The following is a 22,216-nucleotide window of genomic DNA, read 5'->3' on the forward strand; positions in this document are numbered from 1 at the left end:
TTTTCATTCTAATAGAAGCAGTGCAAGAATCACTTTTACCTCTGCCTGTGGCCACTGTTAACCTTTTAGTCTGTGTGTTCCCCAAGCTAGCAGTTTTCCAGTTCCCCTAACACTGCCTCGATAGTATCAGCAAATAGTCTTGCACCCTTTTTATATATCTATAATTTATAGACATATAGAAAGGGTGCAATTTTGACATAGACATATGCGTGGATGGAGGAGTGCCTTCTGGCTGATAACTCTATTATAAAATATTATTTATATTTATTCCACTACAAGGAGTAAACACTGTTCACTACAGTAGAAACCATGAACACACGGGTTCATCCAGAACAAAATAAAAAAAAAAATATATATATTGTTAATATTTCCTTGGACAAATTCCGCAAGGAGCAACCATAACTCAGATATACAGGGTGTTTCAGTTAAACGTTTCAGAACTTCTAAGAGGGGTAGGGTACATCCTGACAACTCGAAATCATATAGCAATGTGGGGTCGGAAATGCTTTCCTGAAGCGGTGTTGTACACAGAAACACCATAAAGAAAAGAGACCGTAAGTGAGAAATCGTTTTAATAATACATGAAAAGAAGCAAAAGGTACATGGATTAAAGTAAGTGTTCGAAGTTTCTTCCACGGGCTACAATGCACGCCTCACATCTCCGACTCATGGACATCCGAACATTCTGGAATACTCCAGGCGAATTTCGAATTTCTTCGGCAGCTACTGCTATTCTTGCAACCAGCTCCTCAGCATTGTCAACAGGGGTGTCATAAACTAGCGATTTCATATGACCCCAGGAATAAAAATCAAGACATGATAGGTCGGGTGACCGAGCAGGCCAACGCACGGGACCACCACGTCCGATCCACTGTTGACCAAATGTGACATCCAGGTAGTTACGAACATCTCCGCTATAATGGGTAGGGGCTCCATCGTGTTGGAACATTGTCTGTTGCGTCGATGCTTAAATCTGTTCATCTCTCAAAAGTTGTGGCAATACTTGCTGCAGAAAGATCAAGTAGATAGGTCCGGTTAGACGACATGGTAACAGGTAAGGTCCGATGAGGTGATCTCCCATAATACCGGCCCATACATTGACCGAAAATCGAATCTGTGCTGCACGACGTCGTATTGCATGCGGGTTCTCGACCGCCCAGATATGGTCGTTATGCGTGTTGAAAATTCCTTCCCTTGTGAAGGATGCCTCATCGGAAAACAACACTTCAGCAGGAAAAAGGGGATTTGTAGCACATTTTCCAAGGTACCACTGTGCGAAAGCAATACGAGGTGCATAATCCTCCAGTTGCTGTGTCTGGACATGCTGCACGTGAAACGGATGCATGTCTTGTTCTCGAAGAATCCTCCAGACGCTGCAATGGGAACCCCCGACTGCGTTTGCTAGACTTCGTGTACTCGTTCTTGGATTCCCCTGTACATGCTGCAGCACATTCTGTTCGACGGCTGGAGTCCGTGCTGTTCTTACCCTGTCCCTGTCAGCTCTTTCAAATAAACCTCTCTCAGCTAACCTCTGGTGCAGTCTTGCAAAGAAATTATGACTGGGAATACGCCTCGTCGGATATCGTTCCGCGTACAAACGCTGTGCGGCTGGCCCACTACAATTTGCAGCCCCGTACGCCAAATGCATATCGGCTAACTCTGCGTTCGTGTAATCATCCATCCTACTAACTTGGCGTTCTTGTTCAAGAAATTCGAAATTCGCCTGGAGTATTCCAGAATGTTCGGATGTCCATGCGTCGGAGATGTGAGGCGTGCATTGTAGCCCGTGGAAGAAACTTCGAACACTTACTTTAATCCATGTACCTTTTGCTTCTTTTCATGTATTATTAAAACGATTTCTCACTTACGGTCTCTTTTCTTTATGGTGCTTCTGTGTACAACACCGCTTCAGGAAAGCATTTCCGACCCCACATTGCTATATGATTTCGAGTTGTCAGGATGTACCCTACCCCTCTTAGAAGTTCTGAAACGTTTAACTGAAACACCCTGTATACTAAGACACTTTATGGAAACCACATCTTGAATGGGGCAGAGAAAACTTAATTAACTTTAAATACAGTTTCACTGGGTAATCTTCAGCCTCCGAAAATTTAGCGCAGGCTTGGCATCTGATTATAGATACCACCATTTTTTGTTTAGAAGAAGCACATGCCTATAAAAAAAAGTTCAGCAGTGACAAAGGAGGGAAAACTGAGATCACACGTTGGTGAAAAAATCAGGAGATACACCTTTATTAACTTGGGGCACAGAAACTGGTCCCTATATATGACAAGTGCTCTTAGCGATTAAGTAGAAAAATTCACATAAACCGCATTCCATACACTTCACAAAGCTCTTTTCAACTAACCGGGACAAATGAGTACGCGTGCATTTTTTTTTTTTTTTTTAACAGAAGCAAACTGCTCAATCTCCATCGCTTGATTTATGATTTCACAGGCTGGTGTGATCCTGTTCTCTCTGTGGCTACCCATCGTGTATTTTTTTCAGTGCGCCTTTAAATGGCTGATCTGATGCAGTATAAGCTTGCTGTCCTGCAAAAATTTGCTATTACTAATACTAGTGCCCATAATATTTTCTGGTCACTCTACTCAGGAAAGTTTGTAAAAAGACAACAAGGAATGTCTAATATAAATTAATAATTATCATTGCTTGGCGTTTTTTTTTTTTTTTTTAAGGAGGGAAATTTAGCTGAGTAAGTGAGGAAGATTGGTCCCAGGTGGTCTAGTAACGTTTTGTATGGCATACATTACAAAAGTTTAGGGTTGTTGTCGCTTGGCAACGTGGCAAGATGGGTAAAGCGTATAGAGTGATAGTTTCAGAGATACTTCAAGAAGTAAGTGCTAATGGATTGGCTCTCAACTGTGATTCCTTGTGATGGCTGTGTACTGTTAATATTTACTACACTTGGCAAAAAAAAAAAATTTTTTTTTTTCAATAATAATCGAGATAACGGTGCTATTTGATTACTTGTTGCCTAACAATGGAAGACTTAATCACATGGAGTAATTGTTCCGATTCGAAATGTTTACCCCGCAGAAAATGGAACGTTCTACAAGTTCTAAGTTCCAGTATTCCAATATTTTCTGTTTATCTGAGTCATTCTCGGTGTAAATACATAAAAGTAAACTGCAGTCGTTATCAACCCACTGCAGGATGGAAGCCTCCTCAACAATTCTTGTTGAGGGAAATGGACCATAATCTGCCACGGTGGTCCAGTGCGGGTTGGCAGATCGACCGTATTTAGGAGTCGGACTTGAATCCCCGGCTACTCAAAGAGCGTGTGCTACTGCACTCCGGCTCCTGACCACTCTGTTACATAAGACAACAGCGTTATTCTTAGTTTCTATACCGAGAGCAGACAGAAAAGAATATTCTTATCAAAAGACGCCAACAACATACTTGACTTTGTATTTGCTAACGTACACAGTTTTGTTGCCTGTAGCAGCAGTTCAACATTTTAAACCCCTTTAAACATCAGCTTTCATTTTTTATTATTTTGAATATATTGATAGAATTTATATTATTGTATGTTTTATAACGTGTGAGGACGTTTTTAGCGATGGGGATTCCAGGAATATACCTAATTGTAACTGGGAGTTGTTTTTTTTGACAACTGAGAGATTGTTGAAGCCAAAAGTAAATAAGCACTTGGGTCTGATGGAATCTATTTAGTTATATTAATTAAAATAAGCAGCAAAGAAGGTAAGCAAACATTTAACCATGGCCTCCGTAGCCGATTGGTCAGGAGTGGGAGTGCAGTAGCACACACTCTTTGAGTAGACTGGGGTTCAAGCCTCTGACCGCTGAATACGATCGATCTGCCAACCAGCACTTTACCAGCGTGGCAGATTATGGTCCATTTTCCCTCAGCATGAATTGTTGAGGAGGCTTCTGTCCTGCAGTGGGTTGATAATGGCTGCACTTTACCTTTATGAGAGCATCCTTGGATTCAGGGGATGTTCCTACTGGCTAGAGATGCAAATTGCCCCTATTTACAGAGGGGATCAAAGGGCAAAGTGAGTAATTTCAGACCTGCAAGCTTGACATGTGCCAGGGAAGGTGATGAGTTTAATGAACGCACTTATATAGTAATCAAATACAGATTTGTTAAGAGGAGTTGGTGTCTGACCCTGATTAGAAATGTGAAGTCACAAAGGAATGGAATGCAAAAACAATTTTGACATTGCATACTTAGATTTCAGTAAATCTTTTCATACTGTTCCACGTGAATGATTGCTGTACAAATTGGAGCAGTGTTACATTAGGGGTAAATTATTGCTATGCATGAAGGAATGCATTGAAAGGCAACAGACAGATATTGATTGTTAATGACTATTACTCTTCATGGTCTAATGTTATTACTGGAATACTTCAGGGTTTGGTGTTTTCTCTCTTATTGTTTTCAGTATTTATTAATGATATTGAAATTTTACTAACAATACAAAAGTTGGTGGGGTGATTAATGACTGTAATCAGGCAGATAAGCCGAAAAGTGGCAATCAAGGTTTAATATTGATAAATGCTAGCACTTCATTTGAGTAACAGTAGTCCCAGAATAACTTGTCAAGAGGTGGGAATACTATACTTTTGTTAGTGGAGAATGTAAAAGACTTGGGCATAGTGCAGTCCAATATAAAGTTCTTTGAGCAATGTGGGTGGGCTGCAGTGATAGCTTATGGGGTTCTGTGAGTGATATATACCGGAATATTGCCATTTGGGACAAGGAAGTGATTATCCTATTGTATAAGGCAGTGGTTAGGCTGCTTCTTTATTACTGCATACTGGTTTGGAAATTCCATTTTAGGATGTGGATATGTTTGATGGCTGCAGGGAAGAACAGCAAGATTAGTCAGTTGCACAAAAGGGTACCTTTATCAAGAAATACTTGAGTTCTGTAAATTGCAGCACCTGGAACTAGGCACTTGTGGGGAGACCTGATTGAAGTGTTTAATGCTTAAAATGGATTGAGTAAACTAAATTGTGTTGAAATCCTTACTCTTTCTCAGATAAAACATACAGAAGGATATAAAGAGAGGAAGGATGGTTGAAGGATAAATAAATTCGGAGGAAGATTAGATAACTTGTTAGAAAGGATCGGTATATGAAGTGGGTATATTTTTTTTCCTGATGCCGTGTAAGGTTGCTTCCTTAAATCTTTTTGCTGCTTCTAATACTTTTACAGTGAACAATAATTCAGTACACAGGGCTAGAACAAGATTTTTTTTTTTTTTTTTTTTTCTGAGGTAAACAACAAATTTTCACTTTAATAAATTAAGTATAACTTAAAATATAAATATGTGATACATAGCATGTTGATACTGTTAATATTATTTAAGATTTAACAGTAGAACTAAAATTAAATCACACACATATCAATCAGAATAGCATTTTAAAAAATGATTTTGATGTTGCTTGAGTAGCATGGTGTGTAGGTAATTTAAAACTTGTCAAAAGAGGAATAAAGCACTTCAGCCTACTTTAGTAGAATATCTGTTTATTTCCGGTTGGAAAGAAGATACAGTTAGGAGTCTGACATTTCATAGTATATTCTTGCCACTTCATGAGTGATTGCTGTTATTGCTGCTTCGCCACTACATAGATCAGAAGGTCCAAAGCTGTGATTTATAAGTCAAACTTTTGGCTTATTTGATATGTAGGAAGATATGCAAGAAAGCAAGTTTATACAGGTCAGAAAACAAAAAAAAAAAAAACAAACCGCAAAGACCAAAGATTTGACTTATAGATCAAACCTTTGGTCTTTTTTGTCTTCAGTAGGAGCAGAATGACCCCATCATTTTCAATTGCAGGGATCATTCTACTCCCACTGAAGACTTAATCCAATTATTTGGCATTCCAGTTTGGCTTTATGTTCAACTTGTATCAGAGCTGTGATGCCAGTTTGTTAACACTGGGTTTGCTTTAGAATATCAGCTAAGGATCATACTTGGTTAAAACAACTTTAAATTTTAGCAAACTGTTATTTTTAAAGGGGACTTCGATAATCCCTCAAAAATTTAACAAAGATATTAGCAACAAGTTGCTAATATCTTTTTAAATTGTATAGCATCACCTGTAAAGTGAATCTACTATACATTTAAAAATTTGGAACTCTGCCAGGACAGCTGTTTAGAAATTTACAGGCTTCTCATTAGCGACGTAGGCAGAACCATTGATAGCTGTATTTACCATTTACAAATCTTGGGTGAAACAAAATTTTGTTTATACTTTTGTAAATTAAATTACATTACATATCCCAGGTGCCATATGTAGATCCTATCCAGAGTTTAGCTATTGGGACAGGATTAATGACCTTGGAAAACCTGATTCACACTTGGCTTACACTCCATCTTTGCTTCCACCAGTCATACTATCCCTCTGATGCTAATGTACTGGCTCACCCAATAAACATCTTTGTGTGCACTGATTTAAAGTTTCCCTTTCAGCATATATTAAAATGCATTTCCAACTTATGAAAAAAAAAAAAAAAGTATGTATGCACACATACAACATATTTTCTGGATGTTAAAATGCACTCATGTTTTAGAAGGCAGATTTTGGAAAAAAGAATTTTATTGGATACATTTTAAATACAAATTCACAACTGCGTATTAATAAAAATGTCAGCGTTTTACCTATTCGCACACTTATGAAATATTTGGTTAGTGTCAAATTGTGACTTGGTACCTCTGTCCATTTGGTCTACTGGCGCCTCCGTAGCCAGGTGGGAAGGAGCAGCAGTGCGTAGCACACGCTTCTTGATTAGACCGGGGTTCGAGCCCGTTACCACCAAATATGGAGAATGCGGAAAGGTCATGGAATGACCACCGTATATCCCGGAGCAATATGGCCTTAGTTGCTAATGCTCCTAAAAACCAAAAAACAATTTGGTCTACTGCTCATGCATGAATGCTTTAAATGGTTTCTTAATTCAGATGGTCAATGGCTGCAGGTGACTGAGCTTCTTGGAATCACATCTAACTCTGTTGAATTCAGCAACTGTTCCTTTTTATTACTTGCATCACATACTAAAACAGGATTTTCAGAAGGCTTACACATTTTGACCTTACTCTAGCCACAGCTGGAGATAAAATAAATCACTGTTTCCAAGACTGTTGTAGCTGAGTGGTGAAGCCTGGGCATGTGCTACTACCTGTGCTTGAATGAATGTGGTTCAAGCCCACATGACTACTAAATATGCTGCTATTCTTATATTCCCTCTACCTTGTGAACTCCTCTGAACTCTGTGTGTATCTAGGTGATTATGAATAGATAGAAATAAAATAAAAACAGGAAGTTAGTGACAACAGAAAATATGAATTACTGTCACCAACATGTAATGCATTGCACTATAGTATTCCCTACACATATTGGCTGTATATATATTATATTTAGATTGCAAAGCAGCAGTATCATAATAAAAAAAAACAGTAAAGAACACTATTTTTTACCACCTCACCAGTCATCTAAATAATAGTTTAGTGTAGGAACTTAAGTTTTTGCAAATTTATAGTACAGATGTGAAATTTGGCAAAGCCAAAGTATAACTAGAGCAAGAGGACCAGGGTTAATGGTGGTACAGATAACTTTATTGGTACGGTGCCAATAAAGTGAGTAAGATCAACTGTACTCAAAGCAGGAGCATTAATAGAGGCATATGATGCAAGAAAGCAAGTTTATACAGCATCAGCCAAAAAAAAAAAAAAAAAAAAACCCAATTCCCATTTCACCCATACATATTTGCTCCAAAAGTTTGTCCAGTTCTTCCTTGAATTTATTTAAGCTATCAACTTTATCAAGGTTTAGGCCTAAATGGATGTCAGATGAACTAATGAGATACGGCAGAGAAGAAAAATGCATGGGATACATATAAATTAAAGGGTGACTTGGAAGCCTATGATAGATATAAGCTGGTCTGTAACCAAGTCACAAAGGAGATTAGGCAGCCAAAGGCAGATTATGAGAAATCCCTGGCAAAGGATGCAAAGAAAAACAGAAAAGAGTTCTTTACCAATGTAAACTCTAGAAGGGATGAATCAGATTGGTCCACTGGATATTGATGGTTCAACTGTTGATGATCCTGCTCAGGTGGCTAACAAACTAAACAAGTATTTTGCATCTACATTCGCACATGAGGAGTTATTCAGGAAGGGGAATGCTAGAGGTGAAGTAAACTGGCAGTGAGCTAGATGATTTTGTAATAACTGAGAGGAAAGTGGAGAAGAAATTGTTGAGGATAAACATGAAAAAGGCACCTGGGGTGGATGGGATCTATCCATTTATATTAAAGGAGGCAGCAAAGGAAGTAAGCAAACCCTTAACCATAATTATGAGAGCTTCTTTGGACTCAGGGGGAGGTACCCATAGACTGGAGATGTGCAAATGTGACCCCAATTCACAAAGGAGGATCAAAGGCTGACACAAGTAATTATAGACCTGTGAGTTTAACTTCTGTTCCAGGAAAATTAATGGAGGCACTGGTTAAAGAAGCACTGCAGGATCATCTAGACAAGACTTCAGTTATAGCTCGGACACAGCATGGTTTTGTTAAGGGAAAGTCTTGCCTGACCAATTTGATTGGATACTATGATGCAGTCACAAAAGAACTGGATGCAGGGAATAACTTTGATATTATATATTTGGATCTTAGAAAGGCTTTTGATACTGTTGCACATGGAAGACTGCTGCACAAATTGGTGTAGTGTGGCATTGAAGGCAAATTGCTGCTATGGATAAAGGGATGGAGAGGGGGAGAGAGTGGTAATCAATGGACACTGCTCATCGTGGACTAATGTTATTAGTGGAGTCCCTCAGGGTTCAGTGTTGGGTCCATTGTTGTTTTCTGTATTTATAAATGATATCGATGATGGTATATCAAGCTTAATGTCCACGTTTGCAGATGATACAAAGGTTGGCAGGGTTGTTAAGGACACTACTGACAGTATGCTGCTGCAACAGGATCTGGAAAGGTTGAGCAGAAGGGCTGAGAGGTGGAAAATGAAGTTTAACATTGAAAAATGTAAAGTACTACATATAGGAAACAGTAACCCCAGAGCAACGTATCAACTCTGGTACTACACTGACAGTGGTAGAGAATGAAAGGACCTGGGGGTAATTGTGCAGGCAGATATGAAGTTTTCTGAGCAGTGCAGATGGGCTACAAGAGTAACTCACGGTGTCTTGTCAATGATATACAGGAAATTTTTCTAGCAGGGATAAGGAGGTGATTATTCCCTTGTATAAGACAATGGTCAGGCCACACCTTGAGTACTGTATACAGGTCTGGAGGCCTCATTTCAAGAAGGATGTAGAGGCTGCTGGGACGAGTACAGAGAAGGGCAACAAGATTAGTGAATGGAACAAAGGGTTGCTCTTACAAAGAAAGGCTTAAATTTTGGGCGAAGAAAGGCTTAAGAAAGGGTATAAATTCAAATTGAGGAAAGACAGATGTAGGATAGATGTGCGGAAATTTGCCTTTAGCCAGCGGCTAGTTCATTGGTGGAACAGACTTCCATCCCTTGTTGTGGAAGTTGATAGCCTAAATAAATTTAAGGCTCAGCTGGACAGGTATTTTGAATAAACAGAGGGGTGAAATGGGAGTGGTTTTTTTTTTGCATCATATGCCTCTACTAATGCTAATGCTAACTTCCACGATTACAGATGAAAGTCTGTTCCAGCAATCAGTTACCCGCTGGCTAAAGGCAAACTTCTGCACATCTATTCTACAACTGTCTTTCTTCAGTTTGAGTTCAGAACTTTAAGCCTGTCTTGGTAAGAGTACCCCTTTGTTCCACTTGCCAATTTTGTTGCCCTTCTCTGTACTCACTCTAGCAACTCTACATCCTTTCTAAAATGAGGTGTCTAGACCTGTATACAGTATATCCAAAGTGTGGCCTGACCATTGCCTTATACAAAGGGATAATCACTTGATTCCTGCTAGCAAAATTCCTGTATATCATTGACAAGACCCCTATGACTTGCTCTGGCAAACCTGACTGCACAATTACCCCCCAAAGTCTTTTTCATTCTTCTCTACCTTGAGTGTAGTACCACACAGTTGGTACATTTCCCTGGGGTTACTGCTACCCATATGCAGTACTTTAGATTTGTCAATGTTAAAATTCAGTTGCCACTTCTCAGCCCATCTGCCCAACTTTTCTAGATCCTGTTGCAGTAGCATACTGTCATTACCAACCATGCCAAACTTTGTATCATCTGCAAACTTTGGCATTAAGCTGATATACCTTCATCACTATCATTGATAAATATACAAAACAACAATGGGCCCAACGCTGAACCCTGGCACTCCACTAATAACATTAGTCCTCGAAGAGCAGTGTCCATTGATCACCACTCAACTAACCTTTTATCCTTTTTAGCAACTTGCCCTTAATGCCATACTGCATAAAAAAGCTTTTCTGAAATTCAAGTATATGATATCAAAATTATTTTTTGCATCCAGTTCCTTTGTGACCACATCATAATATTGGTGCCTCCGTAGCCAGGTGGGCAGGAGCAGCAGTGCGTAGCACACGCTTCTTGATTAGACTGGGGTTCGAGCCTGTGACCACCAAATACGGAGGATGCGGAAAGGTCAGGGATGACCACTGCATATCCTCGGAGCAATATGGTCTTAGTTGCTAATGCTCCTAAAAATCAAATAACAAACAAACAAACATCCCTACAAAAATAATTTCCATGATGCAATGTGAATAAATATTGGAATCAGAAGATTTAAAATATTTGTCCAACCAAGGAAATGAAGAATAGGGATCATACAGATCATGAATAAGAAGGGCATCAAATATTCAGACCTGTATCCAGCTGTCAATAGTTTCAAAACACATCCCTCCTTACTGGCTGCAGCAGGAGAAAACTTTAAAGATTACAGTACCATTTGTACTGGTTGTTTCATTTAGTTGAAAGTATCAAATACCCTGTAAGATTTCCTAAAAGAGAATATGCAACAAACATCATAACTGCAAATTGATAGAAATTGGCAGTTGCAGAGAACCTGACCTGTGACATCTTAAGCATAAAGTTGCATGGATGTGCATGTGCAACAGATCTTACTTGTACTAAACTGTGGTATTACAAGAAGTGAATATAGCCCCACCCCATGTCATTAGTATACATTCATTGGCAAATAACCAAAGGCAAACTGTTACAAACCACAACAACTTCACATAGCAAAGGAATAGTCACCACAAGTTGCTCACTGTGGCAGCTTGTAGTGACTGACTTTACCAATCAATTTTTTGAGACAAAAAAAAAAAAAGGCAAGAAATAGTTTAAAATGGGAAATCTAAAAATTTATTCTTAACTCTGACATTATATTGACATTATAATAAGTCTTGTTATCTAAAAAAAAATGTGTGTGTGTGTATATATATTTCTCAACTACTGTATAGCCAAAAATCAGGTAGCACAGTGAATGAGAAAGAAAACTAAAACTCTGTGTAAAGCTGTCATAAAAATTGGCATTTTTTTAATGTATATATTCAGTACTGTGAATTTTTAATGGATTTGCACAATGGGTAATGTTATCCAAATAAAACTGATATTAGTTACTCCAGGTTAACTACGTGGAAAGTAGTCATTTCTAAACAGCACATGTCTGAGTGCTGTCACCGTCACTGGAGAGCCCAGTGCCCCCTGATGGTTGACTGCAAAAGTTAAGACAGAGAAGTATTAATTTAGAAGCTGTTTCAAATATTGCAATCAGCATTTGAATTAGTGCCCCCTTTTATTAGTTATATTATAATATTGGCCTCATAAAGTTTTTCTGTTGGGGTTTAATGTCCACATAACTTACATTTTAAATTGAAAATTTTCTTCCGGTTTATCACTTGACTGCCCATTTAGATTCGATACTTCCATTCACTGCTCAACAGAAGGTTGCTAATAGGGCTACCTGCTGTCTGATGGAACCACTAATTTCTGAAACCAGTCACAGCAATGCCTCAGTTTTTTAATGGATAACAAATTTGCCAATGAGTGATGTAATCTAATTAAAATCAGTATTAGTTATTCTAGGTTGGCTATGTTGACAAACAGTGGCAGATCCAGAAAAAAATTAGGAGGGCACCATTTTGTGCACTAGAATGTCGATCACATTAGCACCAGTTTTGCCAACTGTAGTCAGTTGAAAATAGCTGAGCCACAATGCAAAAATAGATAAAATCCTATGTTAACAATGAAAAAAAAAAAAACTTTGTAACTAGAGGGAATTTAAATGATTGGTGTACATTTTCCGAAAAACAACAAGGGGGAGCACGTGCCCCAGTGCCCCTATCTATCCTGAATCCGCCACTGTTGACAGATGTAGTCATTTCTAAAGAGCACATGCCTGAGTGTTGTCACCATTACTGGATTGACTACTGCATCTCTTGATGGTTGACTTAAGTTAACACATAGAAGCATTATTTTAGAAGCTGTTTCAAAAATAGATAAATCAAGACATGGCTGCTTTCAAATACACGTTACTGATCAGATTCCTAAAACTATAAAGGTAAATACAGGGTGATTTATAAGTATGTTATCGCTCTTACAGGAGTTTTTGTTTCAGATTGTTTCTTTGAGTAAAAAAAAAATGGCTTACGTACATGTCGGAAAATGCTGCATGGATGGAAGTATGCTTATTCCCCCCCCCCAAATAATTACAGTTTATTGTTATGTATTTATATTTTTTAACGTTACAATGGTAGCATACTAATGGATCACCCTGCAGGAAAGTAAGTTTCCCAATATTTTATTTTCAAAAGTTAGATACAGAAAAGAAATTGTTTAATTAAAAAGAGATGTCCATTTTTCAACATAATCCTTGTGAACATTCTATCATTTATCCCAATGTTTTATGATATTTTTGAAACTGTATTGCATGTTGTGTCATAACATTGATAATCAATTACATAACCATAATATATTTGTAGATTTCTAATGGATTCTTACCTTTTTAACCCAATAAGAAATAGATGACTCCTGGCAATTTTTTTTTTGTGAAGCTGTGTGATTGGCCATTCTAAAATATCATTTCACAATCTGATAGGAAGCCACTCGGATCAGTTTCATATAATTTGTTGCATAGAATTCCATACATATACAAAGTTACATTCTATACTATATTTGGTTTTCAAAGTACATTTTGAGACTTTACTTTCTAGTTTCTCAGATTTTGCATTTTCTACAAATGTGATTTCTAGATTTAATAAAGGTGAAAATAAAATGTGGTGCGATAAAATAATGACTTCTAAAATTAAACACTATTATACCATTGAAGGATAGTTATAAACTATAACCAGTAATGCTGAATGGGTGCTATCTGCATATGAGAAAAAATTAAATATAAAACTACTAAGTAAAAATAAGAATTAGAAAGTTTCCAAAATAAAAACCAGTAGTTATTCAAGCCTTCCACTTCCACAGCATTAGATAGAAGTTTGTTCTAACAATCAATTACCTCAAGTTTCTTATTCTTATTTTTACTTGGTAATTTTATTTTTAATTTTTGCTCATATGCAGGTAGCAGTTGGTACCTCTCAGCATTACTGCTTGCAGTTTGCAACTTTTCCTTCAATGTGGTATAATGGCATTTAAATTTAGAAATCACTACAAGATTTAGTTACATTTAAATTATTCTATTTATGACAAGAAAACTGAAAAAAAAATTATTAATAAGGAAGCAAAACAGATTATACTGAAGTTTGCAATCTGATTTTTTTTTATGATTATAATTTCTAGAAATTGAGAAGATATATGCTTCAAGAAGAAGAACTTTGCCTAGGACTGGTATTTGGATTTTATAATGATGATACAATTTTGTGCATTGATTTTGGAATCTATAAAGATTTCTTTCCAGTAGGTCTTTTTATAGTTGGAGTTTTTTGTTGTGCTCCTTGTGATCCAAAGAATTATAACTTATATTATGAATCACTTTTGGATGCCAATTCTGAGGTAAGTATTAAGCTTATTTTTTTTAAAGATCGGTTTATGGAATCTCATAAAAGGTCATGCATTAATTAGATAAGCTGAGTACTTTGAACTATCAGTGAACATTTTCTGTTGTGGAAGATGCCCATTATGAGTACAATTTTCAGTATAACAGAATATAATCTGAAGAAAAAAGCCTAAGCTTAGTTAACATTCTTTAAATTTAGTTTAAGATTTGTCAAAAATTTAATTATAGTTTAAACTATGATAAAGATGTCCAAAATAACCCGAGGCAATTATTGGGAGGGGGAAAATGTTAATCTGTTCACAAACACGGCAGACCAATTTGTAATCAAATTGGAAGGAGAGAATGGGATGGACAAGTTATATCTAATCTGATCATATTAGTTCTCATATGGAAACTTGAATTTTTTATAAACTATCTGAAGATTTAGTTTCACGTTCCAGGGGGTAAAAACTATGCCTTATATCAATGTCAAATAATCAATCCACAAACATGGCAGGCCACTTTGTAATAAAATTGGAAGGAGAGAATGAGAAAAGCTATGCCTTTTATCTCCTAGAATGCGAAATTAAATCATAAATAAAATTTATGTTCAGATTTTTAATGGTTTGATTCAGTAACATGTTATGACATTTAATTAAAAAATTCTTTATTTTTTTGAGCTTCAGATTAGCTCAAAAAATTAGATTAGCTTCAGATTTGTGCATATAATAAACAGTGGCCTAGCTAAAAGCAGGGTATATATCCATTTTTATGATTAAATTTAAATATTTTGTTTGTTCTGGTTAATTAAAAAGTGGGACATCTAAATGGACTGTTTTGTGTAAAATTTTTTTTGGACACATGGTGATGATTACTGATTGCCATCTTTTACATTGCTTTGTTGTTATCACTGGCTTGTCAATTTTTATAATGGGATGCCATGCTTTCCTTTTGAGAAGTATCATTATCAAGGTAGTTAAGCTAGGATGTGCCGGGGCATCCTAGGCTGAATAGTGGCAGTTGAGTTTTAACATTGATAAATGCAGGGTGCTGCATTTGGGTAGCAGTAATCCCAGGATAACACACAGTTGAGAGATATGATACTGCATTCGTGGCAGTATAGAATGAAAGAGACCTAGTAGTAATTTTCAGTCCAACATAAAGTTCTCTGATCAGTGCAGCTCTTCTGCATCGCTTAGAGAACTTGACATGGGGTTCTGTCAATGCGATGCAGGAATTTTGCCAGCAGGGGAAAATAGGAATTTACAATGGAATAATCATTACAATGATTATTCCATTGTAAAAGGCAATGGTTAAGCTGCATCCTGAGTACCGCACACATTTGGAACCCTCATTTTGGAAAGGATATGGATCTGTTGGAATGGATGTAGGGAAGCGCATCAAGATTAGTCAGGTGCACAGAAGAGCTATCAAGATGGACGCCTACTTGCTTGCTCTTGGATATCCAGACACACAGCAAGAGAGCATACATTTAAATTGTAATGTAAATTGTAAATGGAAAAGGATGGTTTCAGGATAGATGCTTGGAATTTTGCCTTCAGCTAGAGAGTAATTAATTAATTGATTGTTGGAACAGACTTCTGTCTGGTGTTTTTGAAGAAGGAGCAGACATGTTACTAGAAGTGATAAGCAGACAAAGCGGATAGCATTTTTTTTTTCTTTAAACTAATTCTGCATAAATTTGCTTCCTTGCATCATTTTTTCACTAATATTAAAAAACTAATATTAATATCCCACCCAGAAACCTACTCATTGATCTTTTCTGGATTTTTCTGTGGTTTCTGGATACCGGCACCCGCGTGTCTACCACTTTACTGGGAAAGTGGTCCCTAGTGAGATTCTTATAAAATGGCTATCAGAATAGTCTTTTAAGTACAGGGTGTTTCAGAATTACGTTTAAAAAATTCCAGGACATGTTCTAATCAGTGGCGGCTCGTGACTCTAATTTCGTATGTTTGGGTTTTCTGCACCTTAAAGTCACATTAAATTGCTTTGGTTATAAGATATACACAGTAATAATAATAAGCAAGTTAAAAATACTACAAAATATTAACTAGACATTTACCATTAACAGACTTGAACTTTTATTTAAAAACAAAATTCATTCTTCAGTTATTATTTGTTAAAAATAGATTAATAACTTTTTTCATTCAAGTTTGGTGCACTGCTGACCAAGCTTTTTTTCTCTATTGAAAGCATTGCTTAAGCATTTAGCCTTTCCTGATTCATAGTACTCCTAAAAATGTTTTTATTCTTTTTAATGTCGAATGGCAGCGTTCTGGCTCTGAAATAGTCATCAGAATGGTCAAAAGAACTTTTATGAGTTTTGTAAGTTCACCAAGAACTTCAGCTAGATTATTTTCTGAGATAAATGTCAGAAAGTCAGTTAATTCGCAATAATTGTGTAGATCGTGTCTGCTGTAGAAAACTTGTAATTCCGTAAGAAGTTTTTCTCTTTAAATCATGGGATATGCCTCAGTAGTTTCCCATACCTCTTCCATGGGCATTTTCGTATGAAAAATAACAAAGTTCTCCTTGTTAAACAATTTAGCAGCAATTAATTGCTTTGTAAAAAAATATCTGTCACCTATGTCAACACATATAGTTGCATACTTCCTTCGCTTCAATCATGAATGTTTTTGAAGGATTTTCACAGTACATTGAATTCCTGATTTTTAGAATGGCATTCTTAAAGTTTCCTATTCATTACTTAAGATGTGCAAAATTCCAGTTGCTTCTGAAATTGTCTTATCTGCATTTGCTGTCGCTTGTAGTTCCTCCATGCACTTTTTTTAAGGATTCGAAATTTTCATAAATGCTGTTCATGGTGCGTATATTGAAGTTCCATCTTGTAGGGGAAGGTCAGGCAACATGGCTGTCCATATGCTTTCTGAGAATAGAGAGACGCTGTGGTGATCTCGAGAAAAATGTTGGTATTGACGTGAGGGTCGAAAAGAATATTCTTGAATCTTGGGTACTACTTCCTGCATTTCTCATCATCAGATTCAGTTGGTGTGCATAGCAGTGAATAAAATGTGCATTTTTGTACACTTCTATTATTTTAGCCTGAACTCTCCCTTTCTTGCCTTTCATCACACTTGCGCACTCAATCAAATGTCTGAGCAACCAGCTTTTGAGTATTTCCTTCGAGGATTATGTTTAACTGATCTAGAATGTATTTCGATATTCCGTCTGCTGTTTGGTTTTCCGGAGTGAAAAAACCCCAAAAACACTCAAAAATGTTTCCATTTAGTTCATATCTCAGAAAAATTACCATTTGTATATGTTCTGAAACATCTGTTGTGTCATCTGCCATGACAGCTACGAATGAAACTTCTTTAATTTCTCTTTTTATTTCATCCTGGCATATTTGCAGAAAACAGTCAAGAATATCATTCCGAATAGTTTTTGAAATGCCTTTAAATGCTGCATTACTTTCTAAATGGTTCTTTAAATTGGAATCTAATGTACAGGCGAAATTTATTAATCCTCTGAATACTACTGGATTTTTAGAATTGTCTTTTTCATCATGTCCACATAAAGGAATTTCAAACTGTCCACAAAATTGAATGCAGTTTATTATTTTAGATAATACCTCACGTTTCTTGGTAACTTTTCCGTTATGTTTGCAGATTGAAAGTCTGTAGGCCTCACTAAGCTGTTTAATATTTACGCTTCCTAAAAGCGATAGTGAAATCACATTATCAATATGTTTCTTCGAACTCTCATATTTTAAGTCTTTTCTTCATTCTGTTTGTTTGTAAAGCCACTTATTGTCCATGTTAAGTCACCTCCGAACAGTAAACATGGAAAACAAAACAATGCATTTTTAACTTCACATCCACAAAGCCAACTTTTCCTTTGGTACGTTCAGTTTTAAAACTGCAAATATATTTCTTATTATTACTTATTCCCCACTGAGAAATTTGAATCTTTGGTGTGGGGTGGCCTTCTTTATTAATTGCATTTTTTTCTTGGAGGGATAATTGTGAAAAACTAAGTTGCTGAAGTTTATTCACTGTCACGCAATTTACTTCATGGGGAAGTGTGGAGGCCATGATCGAGTCAAATTTCACAAATGTCGTAGAAATAATGTTTTACTTACACATCGCCTCATAATATAACTTCAACTTACTAAGTTCAAGCTCAATTTGCAATTTAGCTGTAATCGCATAATTACAATGTTGAGTATTGACTTAACACATTATTTAGTTACTTAATGGGAATTTGGGCGAATGACAAAAAGACACCGACATTGTGGCTACACACCCATCGTGGTCAACAATGAAATTTGCGCTGCACGCTTTACAGTGACTTTGATTCATTTCATCTATAAAAAAATGTATATTAGCAAGTTGCCAATGGCAACCAACTACCAGATATTCATTGGAATGCAAATGTGTCACTGCCTGGCGCACAGTGAGGCCTATGGTTAAACGATTTCGTGCTTTTATTCGTTTATTATTTCGTGTTTTTGATTTTCTTAAATGAAATCAACAAAGGAACAGGGTGTGATGTCAAAATTTGCAGATCATGTTGTTGTTGTTATTTGGTTTTTAGGAGCATTAGCAACTAAGGCCATATTGCTCTGAAGCAGATCATGTGAAGTATGAATGGCACGTAGTTTATCAGCACCAAGCAGCACATCTTCAGGTTGACTTCAAGGATGGCCAGAAAAGTGGTAGCTATGTTTTAATTTGGCAAAATGTGATGTCTTACACATGGGGAATAGCCACCTCAAAATAACTTGTACACTTGGTGAGGTTGAATTATAAACAGTAGAGGAAGAAACAGATTTGGGAGTTATGATATATTTGGACATGAAGTTCTCAGAGCATAGACTGGCAGCAAGGAAGGCTCATTATGCCCTGTCGATGATTTGTCAAACATTTACTTGTAGAGATGGAGAGGTTGTAATCTCACTGTATAAGGCAGTTGTAAGACTGCACTTGGAATACTGTGTTTAGTTATGGAGATCACACCTGAAAAAAGACGTTGAGCTTCTTGAAAGGGTCCAAAGTCAGACACTGCACCTAGTGAGTTTGGCAAAAAGGATGACCATACAAGGAAAGCTTTCATATATATGATCTACAGAGCTGGGCAACTAGGCACCTTAGAGAAGACCTGTTGAGGTGTATAAGGCTTTGAGAGGAGAAAATAAAACAATTGGGGGTGAAATTTTATTGTTATAAATGAATCCAGAACTAAGGGGCCATAAATTCAAATTGGGAGGGAGGGAATGGTGGGGAAGAAGTTTAGACTGGATTTCAGAAAGTTCTCTTTTAGCCAGAAAGTTGTCGATTCTGAAATTCATTGCCTCCATGGGTGATTGAGGTTGACAGCTTAGGGAGATTCTGGCATCAGCTGGATAGGTATCTTTGGGAAGAGGGAGTCAAATAGATTATTTATTTTATTTTATTTTTTTATTTATATTATATATTACAGTTGAAGCTCTGTATAACGACTCCCCAAGGGAATGAGAAAATGGTTGTTATGTCGGAAGGGTGTTATATCGATTGTTCATAAAATAGCATTAGGTTAATGAGAAATTGGCTGGAACCAACCACATAAGGTGTGGGATGTTAAAAAGAGGGTTGCTATAAAGAGCTTTGACTGTATTTATTTTATTATATATGATTTTTATTTTATATTAATTTTATTATATATACAAACACATTTTTTGCTGATGAAGCAGAAACCTCGAGCTTCCTTGAAATATTGTGTTCAGTGGCTAATACTTAGTCAGAATTAATTTTAAATATTTTATGTTTATGCATATTTAGGCTATTCCAGAAGAAGAAGCTGTTATTCTCTATGCACAGAAAATTCATTGTGAAGGTAACACTCATGTGGAAGATATCAAAGCACAGATTTATTCGTTCTCTTCAACAAATGTGAAAACGGCTGACGTTTCTTTTAAACCTTTTGATCCTCTTGATGGATTTATATTTTTAAGGGCCAGAGGTCGATTACCTTTAACATTTGAAGCTGCTCAAGATAACGGTATGTTTCAATCACCAGCATATTTGAAAATAGATTATTACAAATACCATAACTTGCAGATACTTTAATTTAATGGGTAATTAATAATATATCACCATGTTATCATAAATTTGATTACTTCATTGATGATGTAATGATATTGTGAATGGGGAGGAACATTTGCCCTGTTTCCAGTCTTCAGGAATTTCACTTTAGTGTAAAGATGCCTCTATTATATTATAATGTCTGATAAAAAAGTTCTAAGATTTTATTTATTACAAAAGAAGCAGTGAAGATAGAAGGTCAAAAGGGTGAGAAACTATACAGGGGAAGGCTTCATCACATTACTGGTTTCAGCAGCCTCCTGTTACACCTAAACTTCAAGTGAGGCAGGGCTGCACTTGTCATTACTGGTTATGATTTTCTTGGAGCATTTAATAAAAGAATGTAAGTCACTGACGAAGTTTAGTGTGGGAAATGAAAAAATTGGATTTTTTTTATGCAGATAATATCAGACTGTTAAATAGTAGCCCAGAAGAATCTCTGAATAAAATAAAATTTGTAGAGAATTTGATATGAAAATTATTAGTTGCACAATAACAGAAGTTATGAAAGTGGGAGAGACAAGGAAAATTTAAGTTGTAGACTAAATAGTTAAAAATTGAAACAAGTTGGTAATTTTGTGTGTCTAGGAACAGTGTTTAATGAAGAAGAGGATTGGCATGAAAATGAGTCATTGCATAAACAAAATAGGAGGCACAGGAAGCTATAAATAATTCAGAGCCAAAGACAAAATTAGCTGTTTATCACAATCTTTTTTTTTTTTTAACCTGATGTCTGATTAGGTTTGGTCCTTGAGGTTGTCACAGACATTCTCTCAGATATGCCAGACAAGCTGTACTTGCTACCTGGGAGTCTAAAACGCTGATGGAACTGATATTCGGGTGACACTCAAGTCAAGTGGACCCAATTTCGGCGAAGTCCGGACGGTCTGTGACAGCCAAATCCTCTGCTTGCACCTTCACGATGGTGGGACTTTTAGTAATCCTGGGTATAACCTCCATGCACAAGCACATGGTGGGCGACCACCCAGGTGTGAACCAACGTAAGCAGGGGTCGAGGTGTGGCGCCCACACCACATGGAGGAATGCCGCCCCTCTATGTTACCAGGCAGTACTAGGTGGTAGATGACTCTCATCAACCGGTGAAATACCACCACTTTGCTTATTAGAGGCTTGAAGTGGTGGAACCCATGTTTAGTCTCTAGAGCTAAGTTCCGGTCAACCCTTCCCTATCTCTTCCATCATGCAGTATGATTGATGACTTTTGAGGTTATGATGAACGTCGTGGTGAGATCCAACATTCCTTACATTTCGAGGGTACAGCTCTAAAACGGTTTTCGCAGGCCGGCCGCTAGTTAGTACACCGGACCGAACCTATTGGTAACTCTCTAGGAGGCTTCCGGATCAGCTAGTGTATAATCTTGCTACCTCTACTCTGCCAGATAGTGACTGGAGGGAGTCTGAGTAGTGTGTATGCGGGGAGCATTGTTGAGGCCACGTTATGTCAAGGATCTGGGTATATTCTTACCACATGTACGCCATATCCAAAAATTTCATTACTTCATACAGCATGTCCCACCCACTTTTTTTTTACTATTGAATACACCATGAATTGTCAAACTAATAGAACAAGCTTATCTGCGAAAAGATCTAAACCTCCCAAGGACTTCCTAATTAATTTCACAAATATACGTGGTCTCAATTCTAATCTCAACGATGTCCATTTCCACTTGCAGTCTGCCAAACCACATGTACTTTTTCTGACAGAATCTCAGTTATCAGTTGATTCAACTACTGCTCATCTCAGATACCCAAATTATTCGCTGTATGATTCCTTTCGCCTCAAAGGTGGTACTTGTGCATATGTCCGTTCTGATATTCCCTGTCAGAGACTTGGCAATTTGGAATCTCCTCTCTTTGATCTTCTCTGGCTTAAAATCTCTCTACCTCATTGTGTCAAATTCATCTGTTGTCTCTACCGTTCTCCCAACTCCACTAATCACTTGGAGCTCTTTGACTTCCTCTCGTTGCAACTTGACTTTCTTCAGTCCAACTTTCCTAACAGTGAGGTAATTTTCCTTGGTGATTTTAATGTTCACAACTCCAGCTGGCTTCCGTTTTCTAGTCACACCACCCAGCCGGTCGTGATGCTGAGGCTTTTGCAATTACTAATGACCTAGCACAGATTGTTCATTTA

At 37.0% G+C, this 22,216-nt stretch overlaps 1 protein-coding gene across 4 annotated transcripts in view; it reads left to right on the forward strand.

The window, feature by feature from the left end:
* The first annotated feature begins 2,765 nt into the window (after positions 1-2,765).
* LOC150082102 (ufm1-specific protease 2-like) overlaps positions 2,766-22,216 on the forward strand; it is a 116,679-nt gene continuing 97,228 nt past the window's right edge. For 3 of the 4 annotated variants that reach the window (XM_090379980.1, XM_090379981.1, XM_090379982.1), the window contains exons 1-3: positions 2,766-2,854; positions 13,759-13,971; positions 19,759-19,978. In XM_090379980.1, the coding sequence (XP_090236106.1) occupies positions 2,810-2,854; positions 13,759-13,971; positions 19,759-19,978 (478 nt within the window). In that variant the 5' untranslated portion in view covers positions 2,766-2,809. The remainder of the gene's footprint in view (positions 2,855-13,758; positions 13,972-19,758; positions 19,979-22,216) is intronic. The other variant, XM_090379983.1, reaches the window with a different exon arrangement.

This window comes from Mastigoproctus giganteus, chromosome 8, assembly GCF_048544385.1.
Source record: "Mastigoproctus giganteus isolate SK-2022 chromosome 8, ASM4854438v1, whole genome shotgun sequence".
NCBI lineage: Eukaryota > Metazoa > Arthropoda > Arachnida > Uropygi > Thelyphonidae > Mastigoproctus > Mastigoproctus giganteus.